The following is a 22,779-nucleotide window of genomic DNA, read 5'->3' on the forward strand; positions in this document are numbered from 1 at the left end:
CCATTCCATCCCTGAAATGCTTACTCTGCCACTTTGCCTAGCTAAGCCTTCCTGCACATAAGGAGGACCCCGCACCAACGGGCATTCCCGTGAAGCCTTCCTATCCTCAGTCAATACAACCAACTTAGATGTCCATCCCAGGTCTCTTGGAAACTACATCCAAATAAGCATTCGGCTTCATCCAGTGAAGGAGAGAACCACTGGTCAGGCTGCAGGACGTGCGGAGCGCCAGGCGGCCTGCTGCTGCCCAGAGGAGGCTCAGCTTCTCACACGCACGCCCTTGTTGGCCCAGCGCGTCTTACCTTTGGGTCCTGCTGTTCCATCAGAGCTTCTTGCTCCAGGAGTTTTTCCATAAGAGCTTGTTCCTGCTTTTTCCTCAGCTCATTTTCCTCTTCAGCTTGCTGGTTGAATCCAAACAAACAAAAACGAGGTCAATAAAACTGACAAAGCTCAGGTCTTAAAAAGGGAAACTTAAGGATTCCTCAGTGAACCAGAAGTTGGAGTAAACTGAAGGTTTGGAACAGTGTTTCCGATAAACGTACCCCTGGGGACAGGCAGAGTGGTGGACTGATTTGGGGAGGCAGCAAACCCAGGTAGCTACACTATCCTGACCTGTGTTCATTGCCAGGGGTTGCCGAATAATTTTCTCTGCACCCACCCCCAGAAAAGGGAGCAGTAAGCCAAATAAACGTTGGAGCCTGTGGTTTAGAATATCTAGGAGTTGGAGTGACCTTGAGTTTTGAAATTAAAATTACATTATGTCTACATTTAGTCCTCATTCCACTGTGTGTATATGATACCTCTAAGATCAAGCAGCAGGACAGTCATCTTACCCAGATGTCCTTTCTGGATGGCTGTCTCTGCTCTGATTGTCTCACTCCTGCCCATGTGGTGGGGACCTACTCTTTAGATAACTGCGCCTCAGGATGTTTGTTTTGCTTCCAGAATCTATCTACCTACATATCACTTGTCTACAAGCAAGGATGTAAGATTCTTCAGCCTCCCTCTCTCCCCCCACTTTCAGGCGAAAACACCATTTCCCTTGGCCTCTTATTCCCTTGGAGACCTTAACCGAGCAACACAATTGGGCTCTCTCCACAGCAAACTCCTTCCCAAGGGAGGCAGAGTGACTAGGCGGACAAATATGGGAGAGGAAACGCAGCAGATCCACCTCAGCCTGGCCCTCTCATGTACTCCCTTAAGTTATCTCTCTAAAGAGACTTCTAACTGTCCAGCTGTGGATCTGCTGAGTTGTGTCGGATGTGGAGCAAAAAATGCTTACGTTTGAGCTCTATTGCTTTTCTCTCCCCTTTGGCTCGGACTTGGAAAGGGAAAAGAGAGCAGCTCCCAAAGTTCCTAGAACAGCACCATCGTGCACGAGTCCCAAGTCAGTGCCAGACAGACAGGGAGGTAGAGTATGCCATCGAGGGCAAGTAAAACACCCCACCCCGTCAGTGCTGCACACGACCCCTGGGAGCAATCGCCATCTGCCACCGGTCCCCCAGCCGCACCTCACACTGCCCCCTGCTCTGCACATGGTCCTACTGGCGGGTCTGCCTTTGCAAGCAAGCAGAGGCATTTCTCAAATGGTCTCCTACAACTTTAGATCAGCATCTATATCCTCTTGAGAATTGAGACCTGTAATTTCTTGCTTGAAATGCATAGAGCCCCAGGCACCTGCACCCCACAGACAGGGACCTCCAACCTCGAGTGGCGAACAGGTGACCTTCCACTGCCTCACCCTGGGAGTCTGTGCTCTGCTCACTGCCAAGGACACTTCTGATAGCAACTTAAGATCCTCCCCACGGCACTAAGCCATGCTGGGGAAAGTGGCTAAACATCCGATCCTTTTGAGATTCGGCAAAAGGCCTCACGATTTCCTTAAGCCATCAGCCTCTGAGAGAACCAGGAAGTGATCTGCCCTTCACATGGAATGCTCTATGCAGACAAGCCCCGAGAGTATCATTTGAAATGTCTCCCATATGGCTCAAAAGTCTCTACTCCCTCGTGGAATTCTTCAGGTGCATGCTCCTTGGTTCTCACGCCTTTTAAAGACCTTGGGCCTTGGAATGCCAAAGAGGCCTTCTCCTTTTAATAGAAGGACCATTACTGGTCCAGACAAAGCAACACCAGAGAATTTCCATTCCTAATGACACCAATCTCTGGAGAACGGCAGGGTTTCTCCTTCCATCAAGTGACAAACTCCCAGGGACAGTTCCACCCTGTCCTGTCCTGGAGCTCTAAGCTGGCCTCTGCTCGAGGGCAGTGAGAGAGAAGGAAGAATGGCATCAATACAGGCTGAAAACCTAGCCCAGTCTGGATCTGGTCCTCAGCTCTGCCGCAGGCCTCACTTCTTCGGTGCTTCCAGCGGTGTAGTTTACACGCAGGTCCTCTCCGAGACCTGCACCTGCCTAAGCCCCTCACATCTCACCTGGATGGGTGAACTGCCGGGGGGCAACACGAGCACTGGAGTGCCTCACCTGCCCCAGTGAATTCTCATGGAGCCAGCCAAGAGCTCCCCCTCCCCACCAACCCCCAGTTGAGCCCCAGCATTTCCTCGGTGAAGGTACGTGAAGCATGTCTGGAGGGCCCAAGAAGCTCTCAGGCTCCACAAGGGCTCACCAGCCTGTCCTGGTCACCAGAGTAGCCACCCGAGAGGACAGAGGATGGCAGCGAGGGCCAGGATCCCAGTTACCTTATAGGCCTTCACAAACCGGACAAAGACCGGGAAGAAGACAGAGGGCGGGGTCGTCTTGGGGTTTTCTCCAAAATACTTCACGACATCATCAAAGGCGTCCTATGAAGAAGCAAATTTCTCTTGAATTTCACGAATTCCAGCATTTGAACTTGGGGTCATGGGGGAAAAGGTGGAGGAGAGCTAAGTAGCGGCAAGGAGACAGTAGCAGCCTGGCGCCTGTGCCACCTAGCATCACCTTCAAGAGATGCCGCCCCTCCATATGCCGTGACAGGCAACCAGGAGACGCCTTCAGGGGATGCAGGAACCCATCCATGGGAAGGATGTGACCTTCACAGAGGTCATCCCTGCCAGGGCTTCTAAGGCCACACGGCAGCACTCCTTCATATGGTTAGGGGGCCTCTGATCAGCTGCTCTGACTCCAAATCCAGCCTCTGTTCCAGTCCTCCCTAAAGTAGGCCCACTGAAGACAGCCTCTGCCCCAATCCTTCACTAAAGCAAGACGGGCGGGTCAGAGCCTTTCCAATCGGTCTGCTTTCGGAGCCCCAGCCACGCTTTGCTTTCCCTTCCTTGCTAGCGCACAGCTCATTCGCCACTACTTGGCTCATTGGTTTGGGGGTTTTGGCAAAACCAGGAGAGTTTAACATGTGAGAATGTGCTCCACAGACAGCCGATACACCTGGAACCCTGCTTTGATAAGCACAGGCTTGATACAAGGTGGTTTCGCTGAATACAGGACTCAGGAGAGAGTCTAGCAGTACAGCGAGTGGGGTAGGGCAGGGAGGGACTCTGGCGAAGAAGGTGAAGATCCAAAGTTAGAAAACGACAGTAAGCATGTCAGGGCTTTCCTGGGGCCAACATTCAGAAAGATCACCGCCCTCCACCAACCACCCATGCTAATCACAAATTCTGTCACAAATCTCCCCCTCAGCAACTCCGCCAATAGGATCCCAAGCAGCACCTGTGTGATCCAAGTCGCTCTGGAGCACTCTGGCTGTCCAGGGGCCCCTGTCCTCACCTGTGCTATCTTGGCGTCATCCTGCAGCTTCTTCAGCTTCCCCTCGTGGTTGAGGATGAACTCCTTCAGCAGTGTATTATGGTCGTGCATGGTGTACTCCCTCTTGGTCAAGTCCATGCCCCTCTGGAGCTCCTTGACATCCAGCAGCACATTCTCTAGGGAGACTGAAGTAGAGAAGACAAAGCCCAGTGAACACAGCTGGGAGAGTCAAAACCACAGCCAGTCTAGCCGGTGAGCCAAGCTCTAAGGAGACTCTTAAGAGAGAGAAACAAAGATGCTGAAGGGCCTTGCACCTAGTTTCTGGCTTTTGGAACCATGGTCCTTGAATGTGAGTTTTACTGAGTGCTCACCATCAAGCACTGCATTAAGTTTTTCACATGTGCTAACTCCTCTTAAAATGATCTTTATTATTTGTGTAAGCGTTTTACTGTGACTCCGGTGAAGGCTAACAGAGATTGTCAGCTGTACATTCAACAACGCGCGGGCATTTTGCTTTCATCCATTGCGATCTCATCTACCCCCACGTGGGTGAATTCACTTTTACTAACCAACCCAACCCAATTTTCCAGCGAGTAATAGAATGATACAGAGTGTACATGGTGCGATGGAGTGAACTGTGTGCAACAAAAGTAAATACTGACACCCCAACTCCATCTGTAGATATCAGTTAGCGTGAGGCCCTGTGGGAGAAGGGTGGATCCTAATTCCTGTAAGTGGATACACAGGAAGGACACCAACAGGAAGATCATGGAAAAACAGAGGCCAAGATTAGGCTCTGCTGCAGCTACAAGAAGGTGGAGAGACAGGACACATCTCCCTCTAGCCCAGTATTTCCTCCTGGTGGGGAGGGGAGCGGGCGGTGGCTGGCTGGGGCAAACCAAAGGGGTTGCACAAGCAGAAGCTTACATTTCTATCCTGGATTTTACAGGCTATGGGACAAAAGTTTGTCCTTGCCAAGGGGCGGGTACTCGGTAATGCATCAGGTTTGCTCTCCAGCCTCCGGAGACTCCATGGCCTGGCTGACACTTGGAGACGAGCACTTAGCTTGTAGAACCAGGAGAGAAGGAATGTGTTTCTAAGCCTCCGGCCCAGCGCTTCTGAAACTTCCCACTCTTGACCCACACCCCTGAACACCTCGGATTCACTGTGCGTTTGACTTCTAAGTAACGTTTGGTCGCTGTGCATTCAGAAACCTTTTATTTTTGCCCAATTTTTTGCTGCCCTGGCATTCAGTTACACAACTGTGGGGGGTGACTGTGCAGAGCTGAGACCCACCACTTAAGAAGCTTTGCCCCGGAAAACTAATCCATGCGGCCTGTTCTAGGACGGGACAGAGAAAGAGTTGAATTAACAAGAACAGCATTCAACTCCAGTGATCATACACAAATATCCCTCTTCTTTGATGAGACAGCCTGGAAGCTAGGAAGTTCCTAAACCATGATAGGTTCAAGGCATTAATCCTCTTACCCAAGTTTCCAAGTGTTCCCTTCTGAACTGCTGCTGCTCTCCAGCAGGGGGAGCAATGGAACGACTGGACTTCAGCTCCAGGGACCATGAGGCCTGGAAGAAACCTTGGACAGCTAGCTCCTGATTTTAGGCTGAGCACCTTTCCTTATGTCAGAATGGTTCTTCCTGGACCTTTCCATCAGCAGTACAGCCCCCATCCCCACCCCCTATAGCACGGCTCCTGACCCAGCTCCTCTGGCGGTTCAGCCCCATCAGCCCACTCGTTTCCTGGTTCAGCTTTGCAAATGGCTGGTTGATGAACAATGTGGTACATGCTTTCCCCTCACAAATTGCACAAAGGCTTGTCCACCTGATTCTCATTGCTTCCAACATTGCCAAGGTCACAGGAGGCCCTCAATGCTGTGCATGGAGTGACCAAATGGCAAGGGGGCAGAGACTGCGGGGACAAACAACACTGAACGAGGGGATAGAGAATCTGCCTCAGTCCCCTGAGCATCAGCAAGCAAACCGAGAAAGAAGAGTCCAATCACAGGGTGCCTCAATCTCATCTTCCCTACTTATTTTTGTTTCTTCAAATAGTACTTTTGAGGATCTTGTTTGAGTCAAATCAAATGTGTTACAAATTAGTAAAGACGGAAAATCCCTTCTTAACATTTTCCTTAATTAGAATTTGACGTTACTCTCGGGGTGCTGTGGGTTGGACATTGGGCTGCTTGCAAACTGCAAGGTTGATGGTTCAAATCCACTGGCTGCTCCATAGAAGAAAGATGAGTTGGCTTGTTCCTGAAAAGGGCTGCAGTCGGGGAAACTCTACATAGGGCCATTCTGTGTTAGGATTAATCCAAAGGTAGTACATTTGGTTCGGGGTTCAATCCAGGCCAAGGGCAACTTAAACGGAGGAAAAGCATTCAGCCAGAGTAGAACTGGAAGTGCCAGAGAAATCAGCAAGCCCTCCCTCGGAAGGCCTGTCTCGGCTCGTCTCAGGGTTCTTACGGAGAATGAGCCATGCCAACTAACGGTGACCCTACAGGGCAGAACTGCCCCTGGCCATTTCCAAGATGGTCCTTTATAGGAGTAGGAAGCCCCATCTTTCTCCTGTGGAGGGGCTGGTGGCTTCGCACCCCTGACAGCTGAGATCACAGCCCAGTGTGAAACCACCGCGATGCCCTAGAGTTCTTCATAGTAATGACAATCACATCCACCCTTCTCGGTCTCCACCGGGGCCTCAGCAGCTTCTGTCCCGACAGTGGTGTGTCATCCAACCCCCCCCCTTACGTGTCCCCATCATGGAAATGGCTGTAAGGTTTGAGAATTTCAAAATAAACAGATAGATATGATCACGCGCGTCAGAAGCACACAGGGTGTGCAAACCATTGTAGCAGAACTTGACAACCACGTGCTAGAGGGCAGTGAACACGGCAGCAGTGAGGCTCAGTAACTTGGTGTGAAGAAGCTAGAGATGGGCTTGCCCTCAAAGATCTAATCCGTGCGCTTGGGATTGGCCTTAGGAATCTGAATTTATAATAACCACCCTGCTTATCAAGGGTCCAAGATGAAACTTGAGAATCACGAACTCCCACATCGATGTGCACAACCTTTTTTCTCCCCTAACGTGGTTGAGGAAACATGGCACCTGGGATGCCTAGGCTCGCTTCTATCATGTTCTAACAAGATCACCCTGGGCCAGGTATTTAAAGGTGTCCACTGTTTCACCTATACAATGGGGTAGTATCACCAGGGACAGTCCAGCTATCCGAGTTACTGGTGATTTCAAATGAGAAAAATGCCTCTCACGGAAAAATAAGAGAGTGGCTGACCCATGACTGTGGAAGTGGAAGGAAACCCTGGCTTGGTGGGTGCCAATGGAAAGGGGTCCAGAATCACCATATATTTAGTACCTCGATGCCCACCTGGCAGTGACATGACAGGTTTTGATCTACTGGGCCGGGAGCTTCCCTTAGAGCAGAGGTTCTCAACCGACGGGTCGAACGACCCCTTCACAGGGGTCGCCCAATTCATAACAGTAGCAGAATGACAGTGATGAAGTAGCAACCAAAATAATTTGATGGTTGGGGGGGGGGGGGCACCACAACATGAGGAACTGTATTAAAGGGTCGCGGCATTAGGAAGATTGAGAAGCACTACCTTAAAAGAACTGATCCAGGCAGGTGCACCCTGGTACCAATCCCCAAACGTAGAGTACACAGAGCCCAATCGAATGGGAGATTAAACTGTGAAGGACAACCACTCACGGGTCGCGGCTCTACTTGGAAATGTACTTGCATACACTCATACCAACAATGCCAGAGGGTGGGATCAATCAGTGTAATCGCCTTACACCCCAGTGGGATGATAGACAATATTGTATGTTTTTGTTTCTATGGATTTTTGTTTTCCTGTCTTTAGGGTTTTGTTTTGTTTTTTTGTTTTTTTTGCTTTTTCTTTTTGTTTGTTGCTGTTATTGGTGTAGTTGGTCTTAGGAGGCTGCAATTTTGTCCTAGTATGGCTGAGTCGTGCATACTCCATGGTCATGCAGATGGATTTGGGCTCCTCCTAATGAACTCTGACCCCAGTTCAAGAACAGATAGTTCTGATAACACAGCCCTGCTTGGTACTCACCTTCATGAAAGGATCACTGAAGATAAGGGTGCTATAGCAAAGTGTGGCGAAGAAAGTAGTTGGTGCCCGGCTATCAATAGGAATAGTGTCTGGGGTCTTAAAGGATTGTATTCAAACAAGCAGCCATCTAAGCCCTGAGTTAACTAAGTCCATATGGAAGGAGCACACCAGCTTGTGTGATGACAATTACAAAATGCAAATGATGAAGGGAGAAGTACCAGAGCTAAACTGGCAGAAAGCTATGGAGGACATCGAAGGTTTGGGAGCCCAAAGCTCATCTGCTGTGTAACTACTAAGAGTACGTAAGCTACTGGCAGACCCCCACTAGCCAGAGGCAAGGGCCTTGAACAGTCTGTCAGGCAGAGGTCATTGTAATCTTGATTATACTGGATTGAACTTGATATTTGGTCAGCTGACCTCCTATTGACCCAACCAGATTTTGTTCTAGGTGTAAGTATTTCATGCGTGTTCCACATACCAAAATTCTCCCTGGCTGTTTAAATATTGAGGGTGGTCTTTTCTCTCTTACTATTTGTATTTTTATCTTTATATTGTTTTATCCTTACCACTTTATTTCAATTGTTTTTTATTGTTTCTACTGGGTTTCCCAGTTTGTGAAGCACACAAGAAGTGGATGTATAGAGGTAATAACGGATGCACGGATCTATAGGGGATGTGTCCTGGGAGACAGGAAGGGTGAGGAGATCTCAGGAATAAGTAATGAAGGTGGGGGGGGGGGAGTACTAGAGTGGACTGTCAGTACATAACTGATTTTAAAGGCGATTTACCCATTGGGGGGGGGTAATGTTCTAAAATGGATTGTGGTGATGATTGTGCAGTTCTTCTTGATATGATCGAACGATTGAACTAGTGAATTGTATGATAATGTGCATTAGGTGCCAATAAAAATGTTAAAGAAAAAGAAAAGTTAACTACCAAAGAAGCAGAGATAATTTCACCTGGGCGTAAGGGGAAACATTTAGAAAGGCCACCGCTGAACCAAGTTGGCAGCATCCAATCAAACTAAAGTGTCTGTTGGTTGTCTTCGGTTCACTTTTTCAAAGTTCAAACAGCAGCAAAAGAACAAAGAGGGTAAGAGCAGGAGAGTACAGGTCCACGAGGCCCAACGAGGCCCCTCCATGCCTGTGTGTGAAATTGCTCTCGGGAGAGCACGGCACCAGAGTCCATCGGCTTCGGCTTGGAGCACCTGACTGCTTCCGGGAGGCCTTTTAGAAGAGGCTCGGCCTGTGGCCTAAACGGGGTCTGGTCCCCCCAAGATGAGAGGCAGGAAGCAAGGTCAACGGTGAAATCAAATACCTGCAGCAGCCTTCTCCACATAATGAAGCTCGTTATAAAACAGGGTCACTTGGTGGTATTTTTCTTTCACAACATTGGATATATAATGCAACAGGGTTTGTTTCCGGTCGGTTGACTTTGTATCTAGGAGCTGAAAACAAAAGAAATGTGGGTTGGGGGCAGGAACAAAAGGTGACAGCAGAGTGTTTCCCACCAGATGCCATTTGCTCTCTCAGTGTGAATACCTAGGGCGTCTGTCCAGTGGGTGACCGTGAATGTTCCCAGGAGAGGCTCAAGGTACATGCCATTCTTTGATGATGAACCACGTGGAGGGCGTCCTGACTAGGGGTGTGCTGTACGTGAGGGCTGGCTCTCACCGCCTAACAATGTACATCTCGGCCCCTGCTTCAAGCCGGCACCTTTGCTGTAACGCGCAGCACAGTGGATGAACAGGGGCGAAGGGAAGCGAGGAGTCGGCAGTGCGCGGGGGTGCCCTTTACACACCGCGGTCCCACCTGCAGTCTTCATACATAGCTGTGTCCTCGCATTCCCGAGTCTCTCACGATCCCAGGCAGAGATGCTCCACTGCCATGCTGTTGGCGCTGAGGCGCTCAATCTGCACAGTCCCTGCACTGTGTGACTGCCTGGACGGCCCTGCTCAAACACGCAGGTGTCTCTGGCTTGGCCTTCAGCCCTCCAAGTGACCTTCCCACATGGAATTGCTCTAGCCCCATAAGATGAAGGGGGTGGGGGGGCGAGGGGTGGAGGGAGAGTTCCACGCAGGGTTTTGACTCCAGGAAGCAGAGCACCCTTTTACATCATCGAAACATTAAAAAAATATAAAGCAGGGGAAAGTGTTATTCCATCATCTCGCCAGCCTCTCTATGCACAGTTTAATCTATTTCCACTCCGTCTTGTTTCCCTACATGCTTTACTGAGTGGAGATCAAATCTACATGCAAATGACTACCCTGGATCCTTAACAAACGGAGTCATCCATTTCTGGGCATCCAGTTTCTAACAGTGGAAGAGGAGTCCACTGTGTGAACTACTGTTGGAACATACCGGATCGTTTCCCAAATGTTGGGCTTTCGGCGTGCGGGTGCTGATGCGCAATGAGAAATCAAAAGCATCAACCAAACCCGGACTCCGGAGGGAAGAGTCCTCGCTATGGAAACACTGAGTTAAAGGGTCTGAGTCATTTTTAAGCCTCTAAGCACAGCCGCCAACAGGAAACGTGTGCCAGCTGAGCTCCCACAGGCAGCGAATCTTCATCCAGAAACCTCACTCCAGCCCCCAAAGACAGCCTCTCTCCGACCCGAAACCCAGCCGCTGCCAGCTGGTTCCTCCTTCGCAGGGTTTTCATTTCTTGAGTACACTCACCAGATCTAAACTCTGAAGTTTAAATCCATACACTGCTCCTCGCTTACTGCTGTTCATATAATTTCCAAGGGCCAAGATGATCTGCAAGCAGGGAGAGAAGAGCAGGCCCTCAGTAAGTACAGCCTCGCAGGCAGCCAGCGTCTCGGCACACGCACAGGAGCAAAACGCCACTTGCCTCTAGAATTTTCTTGAGTTTGTGGGATGACTTGATCGAGACAGATGCCGCGATGACAGCATGTAGTTGCTTGGTTCCAGTCAAAGGTAGAGGGCGGGAGGGAGGTGAAAAAGACATGTTAAAAATTGGAAATTCTAACTGTAAATTAAAAATTAACACAGAAACACAGGCCTGCATTTAAACCTGAATACCCTAATGGTAGGACTATATTTTTCCTCAGCATAATACACTGAAGTTGTCCCATGGGAACTTAGGTAACCTTACCATTACCAATTCATTTTTTTCCATAACTGTTACCAGTAACAAGTATTAGGAAAACTTGTTTATCGCAAAATCAGTAACCAATGAGATCACAGTTAAGGGTCAACAGCATCTTCTAGTAGGATCCAGCTCTTTGCCTACCCCTTCTAGTCATGAAATACATAAAAATTATGTTCTTGTAAACAAACACGAAAAAGTCGATATAAACTGATATGCTACAGTTACACATCAATGGAGCCGCCAAGCACTGGGGGGGACAAAGGGGGTGTAATGATTCTGCAGAAATTCTTAGAACACGTTTTTCAACAGGCACGCTACCACAATCAGTAACTAACAAGTTTATTTAGAAACAGAACTGGGAAAGGACTGAAGTTTCTGATATTTATAAAGTTCTCTACCAAATTCACTCAATAGAACAAGAAACAGATGGCTGGCTATTATTTCTGAATTGCCACAGACTGATGCACTACATGTCAAAGGAAAAAGATTCCTGTGATATATTTAATATTCCAAATGAAAGCTGTAAGTCCATTCAATGAATAAGCTATTTCTAAAAATGAAAGTAATATTTTCAGTCATGCCGACCAAGCTGGAAGACTGGACTCTTCAGAGAGCCAAGTTTGAGGAAAGGATTTCCCTGGCCCACAGTACTGAAGGGCCCTGGAACCCCAGCGGATGGCTAGCTGAAGACCTAGAAAGTGGCATTCTTTCTCGGGAAAATAGCAGTATTAAAAACGCAACTAGAAATCAAACACTGTCATCAAGTTGATTCTGACTCATAGCAACCCTGTAAGACAGGGTGGAACAAACACCGTTTTTTCAAGCTTCCATGATTTTTCTAATTCATTTTGTACGCGTAATTGAAACACCATCGATCACGTTCTCAGGAAGAGCCTCTGGAGCCCCCAAGCCTCTACTGTCGCTATGGGGCGCGTCCCCGACCCTCCGAGCAGGCCCACTCACAGGCGTCAGCATCTGAATGCTCTCGGCAAAGTTCCCAATGAAGGCCATGATGGTCATCTTCTGCAGGAGCCTCTCGATTTTGCTGAACTGCATCATGAACCGGTCTTCATCCGACAGGTTCTCCAGGGGCTTCCGTTCCCGCTCGTAGAGCCGAAGCACTTTCACCTCGTTCTCAGTTGGCAAGAACCTCATCAAACACTCCACAAAGTCCACAGGCAGCGTCTTCAGGTCAAATCTGCAGACAGGTGGAGAGAAGTCGGTGTGGGGGAAACCCTCCCCGCACCCCACAGGCTTCAATGGCACCAGGAGCTACTTCAGCACTGAGCTCAAGAGTAGGCACTGCAAAGACCGACCCTGGCACCGGCTCCTGACGACAGATCAAGCAACTGGTCCTTCCTGAAAACCTGAGCCGCACAGGCTGCCGCTCGACCTTCAGGCGATTGGTAAGGTCAGTTCAGTGTCTCAAACCATGAACTGTCAGGACAGTAGGAACAGGCAGAATGAAGGAAGGAAGTGTCTAAGTAGTTCAGTGGTTCAAGGACATGGTTTCCCCGGCAATGAGGAGAACGGCTCCATAATAAAATGAAGATTATAAGCAGACGTACAACACAGTTAGTGAATACTGTCACTCATTTCAATGCGACCGGGAGATTGGGAGAGCCTTTCATTTTTTAGGGGAAAACAATGTATCCAAATGCCTACCCTGTGTGACTATTTTGGCTTACATGCATGGAAGGAGCTCAGATCTTTGTGGATGCGTGTTCAATCTGACTGAAGTATTCGCTATAACCTGTTTCATCTTGTGAACCATGTCTTCGCAGTCCACTGCTGTGGTTCTCAGGGGCTGTCAAGCAGGTTCTGACTCACAGCGACCTGACCCTGGGAACATCAGAAGAACACTGCCCGTCCTGCCAAGAGTTCTTGTGTCCAGCTCAAAGAGCAGGTCTATGTAATCACCCCACAAGGAAGGTGTAACAAGATTAAAATCGGAATGCAAGAAGACGGCAAGTGGTGGACTTTTAGAGAGCCAGTTATTTTTCCCGGGGCATTAAGTCCTCCGAGAGGCTCGGAATAACATTTATGAACTGTCACCGTATGAAGACCTAGCTCCTGAAGCGTTGGATGCAGCCTTTGATCTTTAAGGCACCATGACCCCAAGAGGAGGAGCCTGACAAGAGGGAGGCGAGTAAAAGCAAAGCCGCCGATGCAATCCCGAGTGAGGCAGACCGAGCTTGCTTTAAAATGTCTTGAACAGCAAAGATCCACAGATTCCTACTGCTGTGCACTAAGGTGCACACCTGCATCCTATCTGCATTTGGCACTTGATTGTGGCATTCCACGATGTCATCAAATTTGTAGGAGACAAGTCTGGATTGAGTTCAGAAACTTCAGCGAAAGCTGCTATTTGCATCCCTTTCCTAACATCTGCAATACTCAGCTAGACTTTCCTTTAATGTAAGCGCTGCTGCAGGCCCACACGAGAGCAGACCAAGATAACAGATGAAGTAACTATCCAGATGCTATTTCTCAAAAGCAATCGATTACTCAGGCTGGTCCAGCACGCCCTAGGGTAAGTGCTGGTCCGCCTCTTTAGGGTTCGCATGTAATTCGGTTCTGAAGTACACACTAATGGGAACCTCCAACGCATGAAAGTCTCAACATTTTATCGCAGACCTTGCACCCGTGTGGTAAGTCTGGTGTTAGCGATCAATTCATCATTTCGCTGTTTTCATGTTGACCCTAAACACTGTGGGAAGTAATTTCCCACACACAGTGCCCAAACTTACACGTGAATAGCCCTACAAATCTCATCAACAGTCTTCCCAGCTTTCCGTAAAGTGATGGCCAGGTTTTTGGCCCTGTTTGCTTCCAGCAGTGTGACTTTGCTTGAGCCCTTCTGCGTCATCTTTTGCTTGCTTGAAGAAAGGTCAATGGCTGGACCTTGGGCTTTTGTCTTAAATATCTCCTCAAACTCATCCACATTTAAATCCTAAAAAGACATGGAATTAGAACATTAGCTCCTACTTACAAATCCCCACAGGAGGGCATCTTTTAGATGTTTAGGGGTTTCTTTTATCTAAAGGACCATTTTATTGAGGGCTCTTCTCTTTTTCTACTTAATGTCTGTCTTTTCCCTGGTTCCCATTTTTTGAGAGTGAGACTTGTAACACATGAAAGAAAGGCTAGACAGTTCAGTTGCCTTTCAGTAGCTTACAGACACAGATGGAAACTACCCAGCAAAAGGGGCAAGTATGGGCTTCCTCAGTGCTTATCTGTGTCCGATTCAATACCTGTAGATAAATTAAGGGCAGGATCTGCGTCAAATACTAGGAGGCATCAAAAAACTAGGAAAACAGGATGACAAGAGAACGGAGGTCTTCCATGAGCTTTTTGATATATATATATATATATATATATATATATATATATATATATATATATATATATATATATGCATGCACAGTTGCTCAAAATGATTTGTTATTCAATAACTTTTAAAACAGCTTACAGAATAGTGTGTGTTTTCACTCTTGGACATTAGGAAACTTGTTCTTCGTTACATAAGAGAACTTAACACGCTAACAATTCATCACCCGAACCTGTAGGTCGGTGAAGGCCCGTTTGGGGGCTCCTGCACAGAGATGCTCCCTTGTTTCTAGTCACTAAAGAATACCTCCAGGATGCGCTCATCGTCGATTTCATTGAAGACCGTGCCATTGATCTGATTGGGCTTCAGAGCCACCCAGTTGAAAACCGGCATTCTGAACTTCGTCTTGATTGGCTTCTTAATTTTTACAGCTGGAGGTGTCAGAGAAGAAGGAAATTAAGATCCCATCGAGACCCTGAGACCTGGGGAACGTTCAGCCCCCAGTGCGTACAGATGACATTTCAACGCTGGAGGAAGGCTGGCACGAGGCGCCTGGATGGTTTCAAAGTAGGGGAAACATCACACCTGGCCTTGGCCAAGGTAACTTGAGGTCATCCTTTATTTGGTTGACTGGGCGATCCTGTAGTGCTAAACTGGTCAAAGGGCCAGGAGCTGATAAAAAATCGACAAAAAAGCAAAAAACAACTCGGGAATTTGGATCGCTGCCTTACAGCCACGTTATTGGGACAAATGCTTACGACCAACGAATTGTGCGAGAGTGAACGTTCTCACTGATGCCACTGGGTGGCAGATAGCGCACGCACTCTGTGACTTCGTGTGACATCGGTGACCGAGTTTTAACATCTAAAAACCTCGGATCTTGAGTATGTACAGTTCAAAACAACCCCGAAGACAGGATTCGGGTCTGCCTCCACCACCAGGAAAGCCATAGCATCAACAAGAGGTGACTTTGGGCCCAAACAACCCATCACTGGGGAAGATTCTGATCATGAGGATTTATATTTGCTGCTGGGTTATTTTACAAAAAAGGTCCGAGAAGTGTCCAAGTGAGAAAATGTTTAAGAAGACAGAAATAGGTTCCACTTAGAAACCCACCAAGACAGTATGTAGCGCTCCTCGGGCTGCCCACCGTCCCATCGTCCCTCCTTTGGAAGAACATATTCTCCCCAGGACGCAGCTCTGTGGAGCTAGGTGGTTAAAAACATAGAAACCCTCCTGAGACAGAGGAGGGGGGATCTCTTAGGATCCAGAAGAACATTTACCATCTTACTTTGGGAGAATGAGCATAAACGAATTCCATTTATCAATTACACATCGTAATTAAGTTATCTATAGCTATACATGGATATAGACAGAAAAATGCCCTACTTCACACGTCTGCCCTTGGGAGCCCACCCACCATCTGCCATCATTCGCAAGCGACACTGAGCACTCCAACCGCCCCGTGCAGAAGACAAGCAACTGTGACACACAGCTGGCTGCTCACAGGGAGACAAAGGGTGGCCCTCTTGTTCCTCCAGAGTTACAAAGGCCATGTAAAGAGCAGGAATGTCATCTATAATCCACACAGAAGCATGCAGGACACACACAGCTTTTTGCCAAACCAGGCCTTGCCGCCACCAAGTATGATACCCTAGTCCCCACTATCCAGCTGTGTCAGCCTCCCCGGCGCTCCCGCCTGTCTAAGCTTCCCAGGGCAATGGAGGCCTGCGGGGGTAAAGGAACAGACCTCCCTCTGCTGTGGCACTTCAGTCACAGAGGGCAGCGGAGGGATGGGAGGGGAGAGGTACGCAGGACTCTGTTCATGATCTGCGGTGACCGTACCTCCTCTACTCTCTACTCTTTAGCAAGACTAGGAATAGGCCTGAGATCAGAACACAGGCAAGTAAGTTGTCCAAGGGGAGGTTTTATTGACGGGGACACTGACTCAAATAAGGGACATATCCATGTGTGACCATGTCTCCAGGGCCCAGGCTAACAAAAGTGGCTGAGAGAGAGAGAGAGAGCGCGTGCGCAGGTGAGGGGGGTATTTGTGTCCCACAAAGAGGCAGAGACCAGAGGGAAGAGACTGGAAAATGGGTTTTTCCCTGCCGCTCTTCCTTATTCTGTGAAAGTGCTCTTCAGTTTTCCATAGAACCGATTGAACACCTTTCTTGCATGGAGGGCTTTAAACTGAAAGTCATCCTTCCTTGGGTTCTTGGGACAAAAAGAAGGTGGTATGTAAATACAGGCTGTCCAGCTAGAGGGGCCACAATCTCTCCCAGTGTTGACTAACGAACGGGCAAAGCTTCAGTGGCAGCGAGGCAACAGCAAGACTGCCTGCAGACACAGAGTCAAATGCAATGATGGGTCAAAGCGAGATGGAGCGGACAGGTGTCAAGGCACAGTGGGATCAACAGGAACGCATGGGAAGTACGCAACACACTCAGTGAAGAGCAACCTACAGAAAAGCTTGATTGGCCCGTCTTTTGTGGAAGCATAAGGAAAATGAAAAGTACAAATTAGACATGGTTAGAGTCCAGGGGCTCGGGCAGTTCACGCACTTTTAACAGAGAATTTCATGCTTCTCGGACACGTTCCACAAAGCAGCACAGATCCAAGAGTTCACTTCCATTCTTGCCTGCCTTGAAGACTGACTCATTGTTTATTTTGTTTAAAAATAAAATAATCCATTTTAGAAGAGAGAACGTGAAAAAAAAAAGCTAGTTTATTGCCACGGTTGCAAACACTCACAACTCATATTTGTGCTAGAGATTCTACAAGATATGAACAGAACTGCTTTAAACTGAAAAGAAAAAGTAGTCAGCAGAAGCTCACTCTCCCATTTTGAAGACCAAACACATTTTCTAAAGAGAAAGCCAATCTACAGACTCCCCGATGGTAAGTCACAAATACCCTCGGGACCCTATGCCAGTCAGCAGAGTCAGCTCCATCTTCCCCTGGCGGTGTGGCAGCAAGCCTGGGCCTTCAGACACTAATTTCAGGTTCGTGATATTTTCTCTAAAAATTGAAAAGGGAACTCTCACTCAGGCATAAACTTACGGACCACCTATGGTCCCATGTTGGCCAAGAACACACATGCCTCCTGGAGGGAGGGTTGCGACATCCCTGCTGCTGGCTGGCTTGGGACTTCCCAGGGGCAATCAGCTCAGGTCTGTCTCGTGACTCAACTGGGACATCCTGATTCCGTGTGACCTCTCCTCACTGCCGTCGAGTCAATTCTGACTCTTAGCAACCTACAGGACAGTGGAACTACCCCACAGGGTTTTTGAGATGGTAAGTATTTATGGAAGAAGGCAGCCTCATCTTTCTCCAGTGGAGTGGCCAGTGGGCTTGACCTTGTGGTTAGCAGGCTGGTGCTTAATGCACAGCACCACCAGAGCTCCATCCTCTAAAGGTAGCAGCTGACAATCAGCAGAGCACAGAGCTCCCACATTCAAACTGAGGGCGCCAAACGGAAGTCAGCAGACTTTACTAATTGAGAAGTGGGTAGAGCCGCGGTTCTCAACCTGTGGGTCGTGACCCCTTCGGGGGGTCTAACGACCCTTTCACAGGGGTCACCAGATTCAGTAGCAAAATGTCAGCGACGAAATAGCAATGAAAATAATGTTATGGTTGGGGGGAGGGGGGTCACTACATGAGGAACTGTATTAAAGGGTCGCGGCATTAGGAAGGTTGAGAACCACTGGGGCAGAGATTCGGGCACAAATTCAGCCTGGAAGGGCATGGCCCCTTCCGAGGGGAGCACGGGACCTGAGCAGCTCAGCCTCTCGGCTCTTTCCTTCTGCCAGTGGTCAGGTGAATGGGCGTGGATGCTGTGTCACACGCGTGCTGCCCGAGAAAGGAGGTTCCCAATGCGAGCCACGACAAGGACAAGTGGCACAGCCACTACTCTGCAGAGAGGAACGCCTAGTCAGGGGGCCCGGTCCACGGTGATGGTGACATGGTGTTCACACATGGCCACTCAGAAAGGCCTCTTGATGGGAGGGGTTCCTACAGCTTGTGAGGCCGTGCTCTGCTTGCTGTTGTTGTACTTTCCAAGATCCAATCGTTCCACGATGGCTCTCCTGCAACCTTTATCCTTCAGAGCAAGAAGCGTTCTAGAGGAAAGGGGTAGACCGGAGGCCCTTGAAAGGCAGCAACAAGGCACTGCTGACTGTGAGCATCACCCTGCCGGGCACGTGTGTCTCCGACAATGGTAAGGAAGTGGCAGAGCGCGGTGGGCTGGGTTGTTATCTGGTATCCAACAGGCTGACCCGGGTGGCTGGTTGGTCAAACTGTGGAACAGGCATTAGGACAGGCTTGACAGCTAACGCTGATCACGGGACTCCAGGCAAATGCTCTGAAAATCATGGCAGCCTTGGAAGCAGAGGCCTTAGGAGAGTGGTTCTTCATGCAAAGTCAGGAACCTTGGGAAGGGGCTGAAGTGGATGGCGTTCAGGCTGTCCAGTCACAGGGACGGCCAACCCCAGAGCAATGCTGAATGCCAGGGAAACACTCCATGACTGGAAAACCAACTTCCGGTGTTTGAGGGAAAAGTACAAATTCATTTCCATGAACCAAAAATAACCTGTCTTGCAAAGCATCAGGGAACTTCCTCCCTTCCTTTGCCCTTACTCGGGATCCTCCGGCCCACCTTTGGCGCCGTGGGCGGAGAGCAAGGCGAGGGCGCTGTATGCTTTCCTAGTTAGCAGGGGACAACACTCATTATTCAAGAGCCTTTACCCCTGAAGCTTCAATCCACTACCATGAGTTCTGGCGCCCTCCCAAATTAAGGAGACTCGCTGGAAGCCGACTCACAGTCAGGACACAGAGAGGCATTTTCCTGTTACAGATGACATCACACGTACATTTCATCAGAGTCTCATAAGCCATCAGCCCCGTGCACCACAGGTGTGTGGGAAGGGTCTGCTGCACCATGAGAGGGACCTTACATCCCCTCCTTTCTCTGCATGGAAAGGGCAGAAGGATGGAGAAGGTCTGAGAGATGATTTCACAGTCACTGGCTACAGCAGCAAAAACAAAGGAGCTCCTGATGGCAAGAGACTTGGACTTGGCTTTAGCCCTCCAGAGGGGATAGGGCAGGTGGACGTTTCTTCAACAAGTACCTGGGCTTAAGTCGGTGTTCTTACCTGCTAATCCTGAGTTGAAAACCACTGTGGGTGAAGACGTGCCGGGCAGTGGGGGTGCAGAGGGGGGTGGTGGGGGTGGTAATGGGGGAGCTGGCCCAGTCTCCGTGGCAGGTCCAGGGAGAGGAGGAGGCGGGGGTGGGGGTGGCGGAGGAGGAGGAGGCGGGGGTGGCGGCGGTGGTGGCGGTGGCATAGGTGGTGTTACTGGACCATTTTGCACTAGTGAAGGAGAAAAGAGACAGTCTGACTTTAAAAACAGAGGAGCAATTTCCTCCCCACCCCCCACGGTATGTCACAGACACATAATGTACCTGGAAACAACTCACTGAAAAGGACAAAAAGTGTGGTTGCCCCCAAGGACCATACAACCTCCTCGCTGCACGGGCGGGAGAAGATGTTGTAACACATGCGAGAGGAAGATGGATAACCTGAATCCCCAAAGCTAAAATGCTCCTAAGTCGGGTAAGTAAAAGGATAACCCAACCCTGCCCTGGTGCTCACCTGCTTCGGGTGCATCTGGTGACAGAGGTAGCGGTAGGGGAGGGGTGGGCAAGGGCCCTGAGGAGGCAGCCCCGGTGCCTGGTCCCACATAGTCCCCGGCTGCGGCTTCAGACCCTGCGGGCGATGCGCCCGCTGCCACAACCGGCAGGATGGCGATCTCCCCGTCCCCTTTCTTCTGGATTTTAATGGTCCCTTGTTTCTCCAGTTCGTGGATCTTTTTTTCCAGGGTTGACTGTCTTTGAATGGCTTCTTCTTTCTCCTTGACCATTTTCCTTAACGTGTGAACCTGGGTGTTTGCATCTTTGTAGATTTCCTGCAAAAAGTCCACGAAGGATTGGGCTTCACGTGACCCTCCCTATCTGTCTGTCCCCATCAGATGGGGGCATGAAGGGGCAAAGAAGATAAGCGAGAAGGAGCAACAGGATAAGGAATCCCCGGGGGTATCACAAACAGCGATGGGCTGAAAGGCTGCTGGCAAGTCAGACCCACAGAAAGGAGCCTTCGAAGAAAGACCCAGCGACACCCGGAGCCTGGACCATCGCAGCCTTGAAAGCCCTGTGCAGTGGTTCCTCTCTGCACACAGGGGGCGCCATGAGTTGGAATCGTTCAGGTGGCAATGAACCACAGGAAAAGGAATTAGATGGAACTCCACCAGGACCTGTGAAGTTCCCGTGACCACTCACTGGTGACACACACAATATATTCTAGCAATTACATTATGGTTAAGATGGTTCTTTGCCATTAATAAATAGCTCTTACTCAATGTTTTCTGCGGGCAGAGAGGAGCAGGGCAGAGACAACCCCCAAATAATTATACAGCTGACTCTGGACTCCACCGAGTCCATATCCTGGCGGGGCAACGTGCTATGCTGTTCCTTATGGTGAAATTCTTTAGTAACCACTACATACATGTCAGCTAACAACAGACAACAGGATCCACATCAGACTGGGTATTAAAATGCTCTCCAGAAACTCGGGAACAATCTCTTTGGGATGAAGCAGAAGCGAGCTGTCTCGGAATGGAGGACTCTGGCCCTCACAGCGTCCCCTAGACCAGAGTTTGTTCGGGCAATGGGCTATTTGAACATTTGGTGTTATCGTTAACACAGCAGGCCAGAAGGCATCCCTTCCACTGATTACTGATTTCTGCAGACTTCTTTTTAAAGCAGAAAACAAGGAACTTGCTAGTTTGGATGGAAAGCTCATGCTGGTCCCCTCTGTAAGGGGCCCACCGAGGTTGCAAGGAAGGGATGTTATAGAAATGAACCGACTGTGGGGCCATGGACATGGGCTCTCTCCCCACAAATCTCCAACAGGCAGGGACCATGCTTCACACCCTGCCTGTTCTTAATAACCGCAGAGCTGAACTTGAATTAAGTCCATATGCTACTGGGGCATGCCAGAAAGTACATTTCCTAGAGTTAACTGTGGGACACGGCGGCGGATCAGGCAGCACACACAGGCACGATACCCGTCAGAAAACGCGCCGTTGCACTCACGGTGGTGTAAAGGCATGCCCCTCTCCCGAGAGCCCTCTGGGCACCTTGGCGTGCGCCCGTTCTGCAGTCACAAGCTCACGGACAACACTGCAGAGTACCTGACGTGTAAGGGGAAACCAGTGGGCGGCCAAAAAACAGGTCAGGAATTAGCTGACGGTAAAATGGATGGGTTTTGCTTTACCGCTTTAAAAAAACTTTTTTTTTTCTTCAATGAATGCCATTCGACATAACCCGTGTGTCATTTCCAACATTGACCACCAATCTGGTTTCAAGTAGATGCAAAGCACAGAAATACTAAGAAGTCCTAGCCCCAATAAAAGAGAAACAGCAGTGGCATGCATTAAACCCACACTGTGTTTTTATTTCCAACCAAATGGATGAGGCCCAGAATCAACTCGGTTTCCACAACATGGGCCAAAATTCTGGTTCCCAAAGCGTGTGACAAAGCCATCCCGTGCCCCCGGTGTGTGACAGCACACACGTGGATACAGCCCGTGACTATGTGTACAGAGTATCCCCCTCTGAACAGGTCTACGAAACATGCTGCTTCAACGCCCTCCTCTGAATGGACCCTATTCCGCGGCCCCCGGGCCTAACGCGCGCATGAGCGCCCAGCCCTCCGCTCGACCGGGGCAGCTGCCACCGTCCCACTTACTCGCACAACGTCCAGCTCCTTGTTCCTCTGCATGAGTTGCTTTTCCAGTTCCACAATCTTGGACATGGCTTCATTTTCCGTGTCTTGCAGTTTTTCAGACAACTGTAATGTCGAAAAGGGATGCGGAGTCACCCCACAGGGCACATGGGACGGAGGCCCTTGGTTCCCAGAAAATGAAGCTCAGCGACCACCAGAGGCCCACACGTGCCCACAAGCGGCTTTCTGGCCTGGTTACTATGTATATGCTGGCTCTGAGTACATATTTGTTTCTGAGAGGAGTTAATCATCTATGTGTAACCATTAAAAAGACCCACATGTCGGCTCCATTGTTTCCAACATACGTGGTGTGCCTGCCTCCACTGTGGAAGGAGCTAGCCAGGGTCCCGACAACCAGGTGGTACAAATGCTTAACGCACTCGGCTGATAACTGAGACGGGGAAGTGGTTGAGTTACCGGATGGGCCGTATTGCCAGTCGGCCGTTGGAAACCCTACGGAGTTTAATTCTATCCTGACAGACACGGGAATCACAAGGAACTGGAATCAACTGGATGGTACCTTGTATTAGGAGCCAGAATAGAGACCAGTAAGGTGAGGGGTACGGGGAATAAGGAGAGGGGAGAGGAGGGGGAAGCTGTCTGTTCTCCCTTTCTTCCTGCCTCAGAAAGGATCCAGCCAGACGAAGTGTGCTGGGCTCCACAGCCAATGTTCATGGACGCCGCAGTCACGAGG

At 49.5% G+C, this 22,779-nt stretch overlaps 1 protein-coding gene across 7 annotated transcripts in view; it reads right to left on the reverse strand.

Annotated features, from left to right (window-relative positions):
- FMNL2 (formin like 2) overlaps window positions 1-22,779 on the reverse strand; it is a 336,609-nt gene that overhangs the window by 5,336 nt on the left and 308,494 nt on the right. For all 7 annotated transcript variants that reach the window (XM_075529752.1, XM_075529754.1, XM_075529753.1 and 4 more), the window contains 12 exons: window positions 22,050-22,151; window positions 19,896-20,208; window positions 19,398-19,613; window positions 14,551-14,675; window positions 13,664-13,866; window positions 11,877-12,111; window positions 10,653-10,721; window positions 10,478-10,558; window positions 9,117-9,246; window positions 3,714-3,877; window positions 2,696-2,797; window positions 303-401 (listed from right to left, as the gene is read on the reverse strand). In XM_075529752.1, coding sequence (XP_075385867.1) covers window positions 303-401; window positions 2,696-2,797; window positions 3,714-3,877; window positions 9,117-9,246; window positions 10,478-10,558; window positions 10,653-10,721; window positions 11,877-12,111; window positions 13,664-13,866; window positions 14,551-14,675; window positions 19,398-19,613; window positions 19,896-20,208; window positions 22,050-22,151 — 1,839 coding nt within the window. The remainder of the gene's footprint in view (window positions 1-302; window positions 402-2,695; window positions 2,798-3,713; window positions 3,878-9,116; window positions 9,247-10,477; window positions 10,559-10,652; window positions 10,722-11,876; window positions 12,112-13,663; window positions 13,867-14,550; window positions 14,676-19,397; window positions 19,614-19,895; window positions 20,209-22,049; window positions 22,152-22,779) is intronic.

The sequence above is a fragment of the Tenrec ecaudatus genome, chromosome 13 (genome assembly GCF_050624435.1).
Source record: "Tenrec ecaudatus isolate mTenEca1 chromosome 13, mTenEca1.hap1, whole genome shotgun sequence".
NCBI lineage: Eukaryota > Metazoa > Chordata > Mammalia > Afrosoricida > Tenrecidae > Tenrec > Tenrec ecaudatus.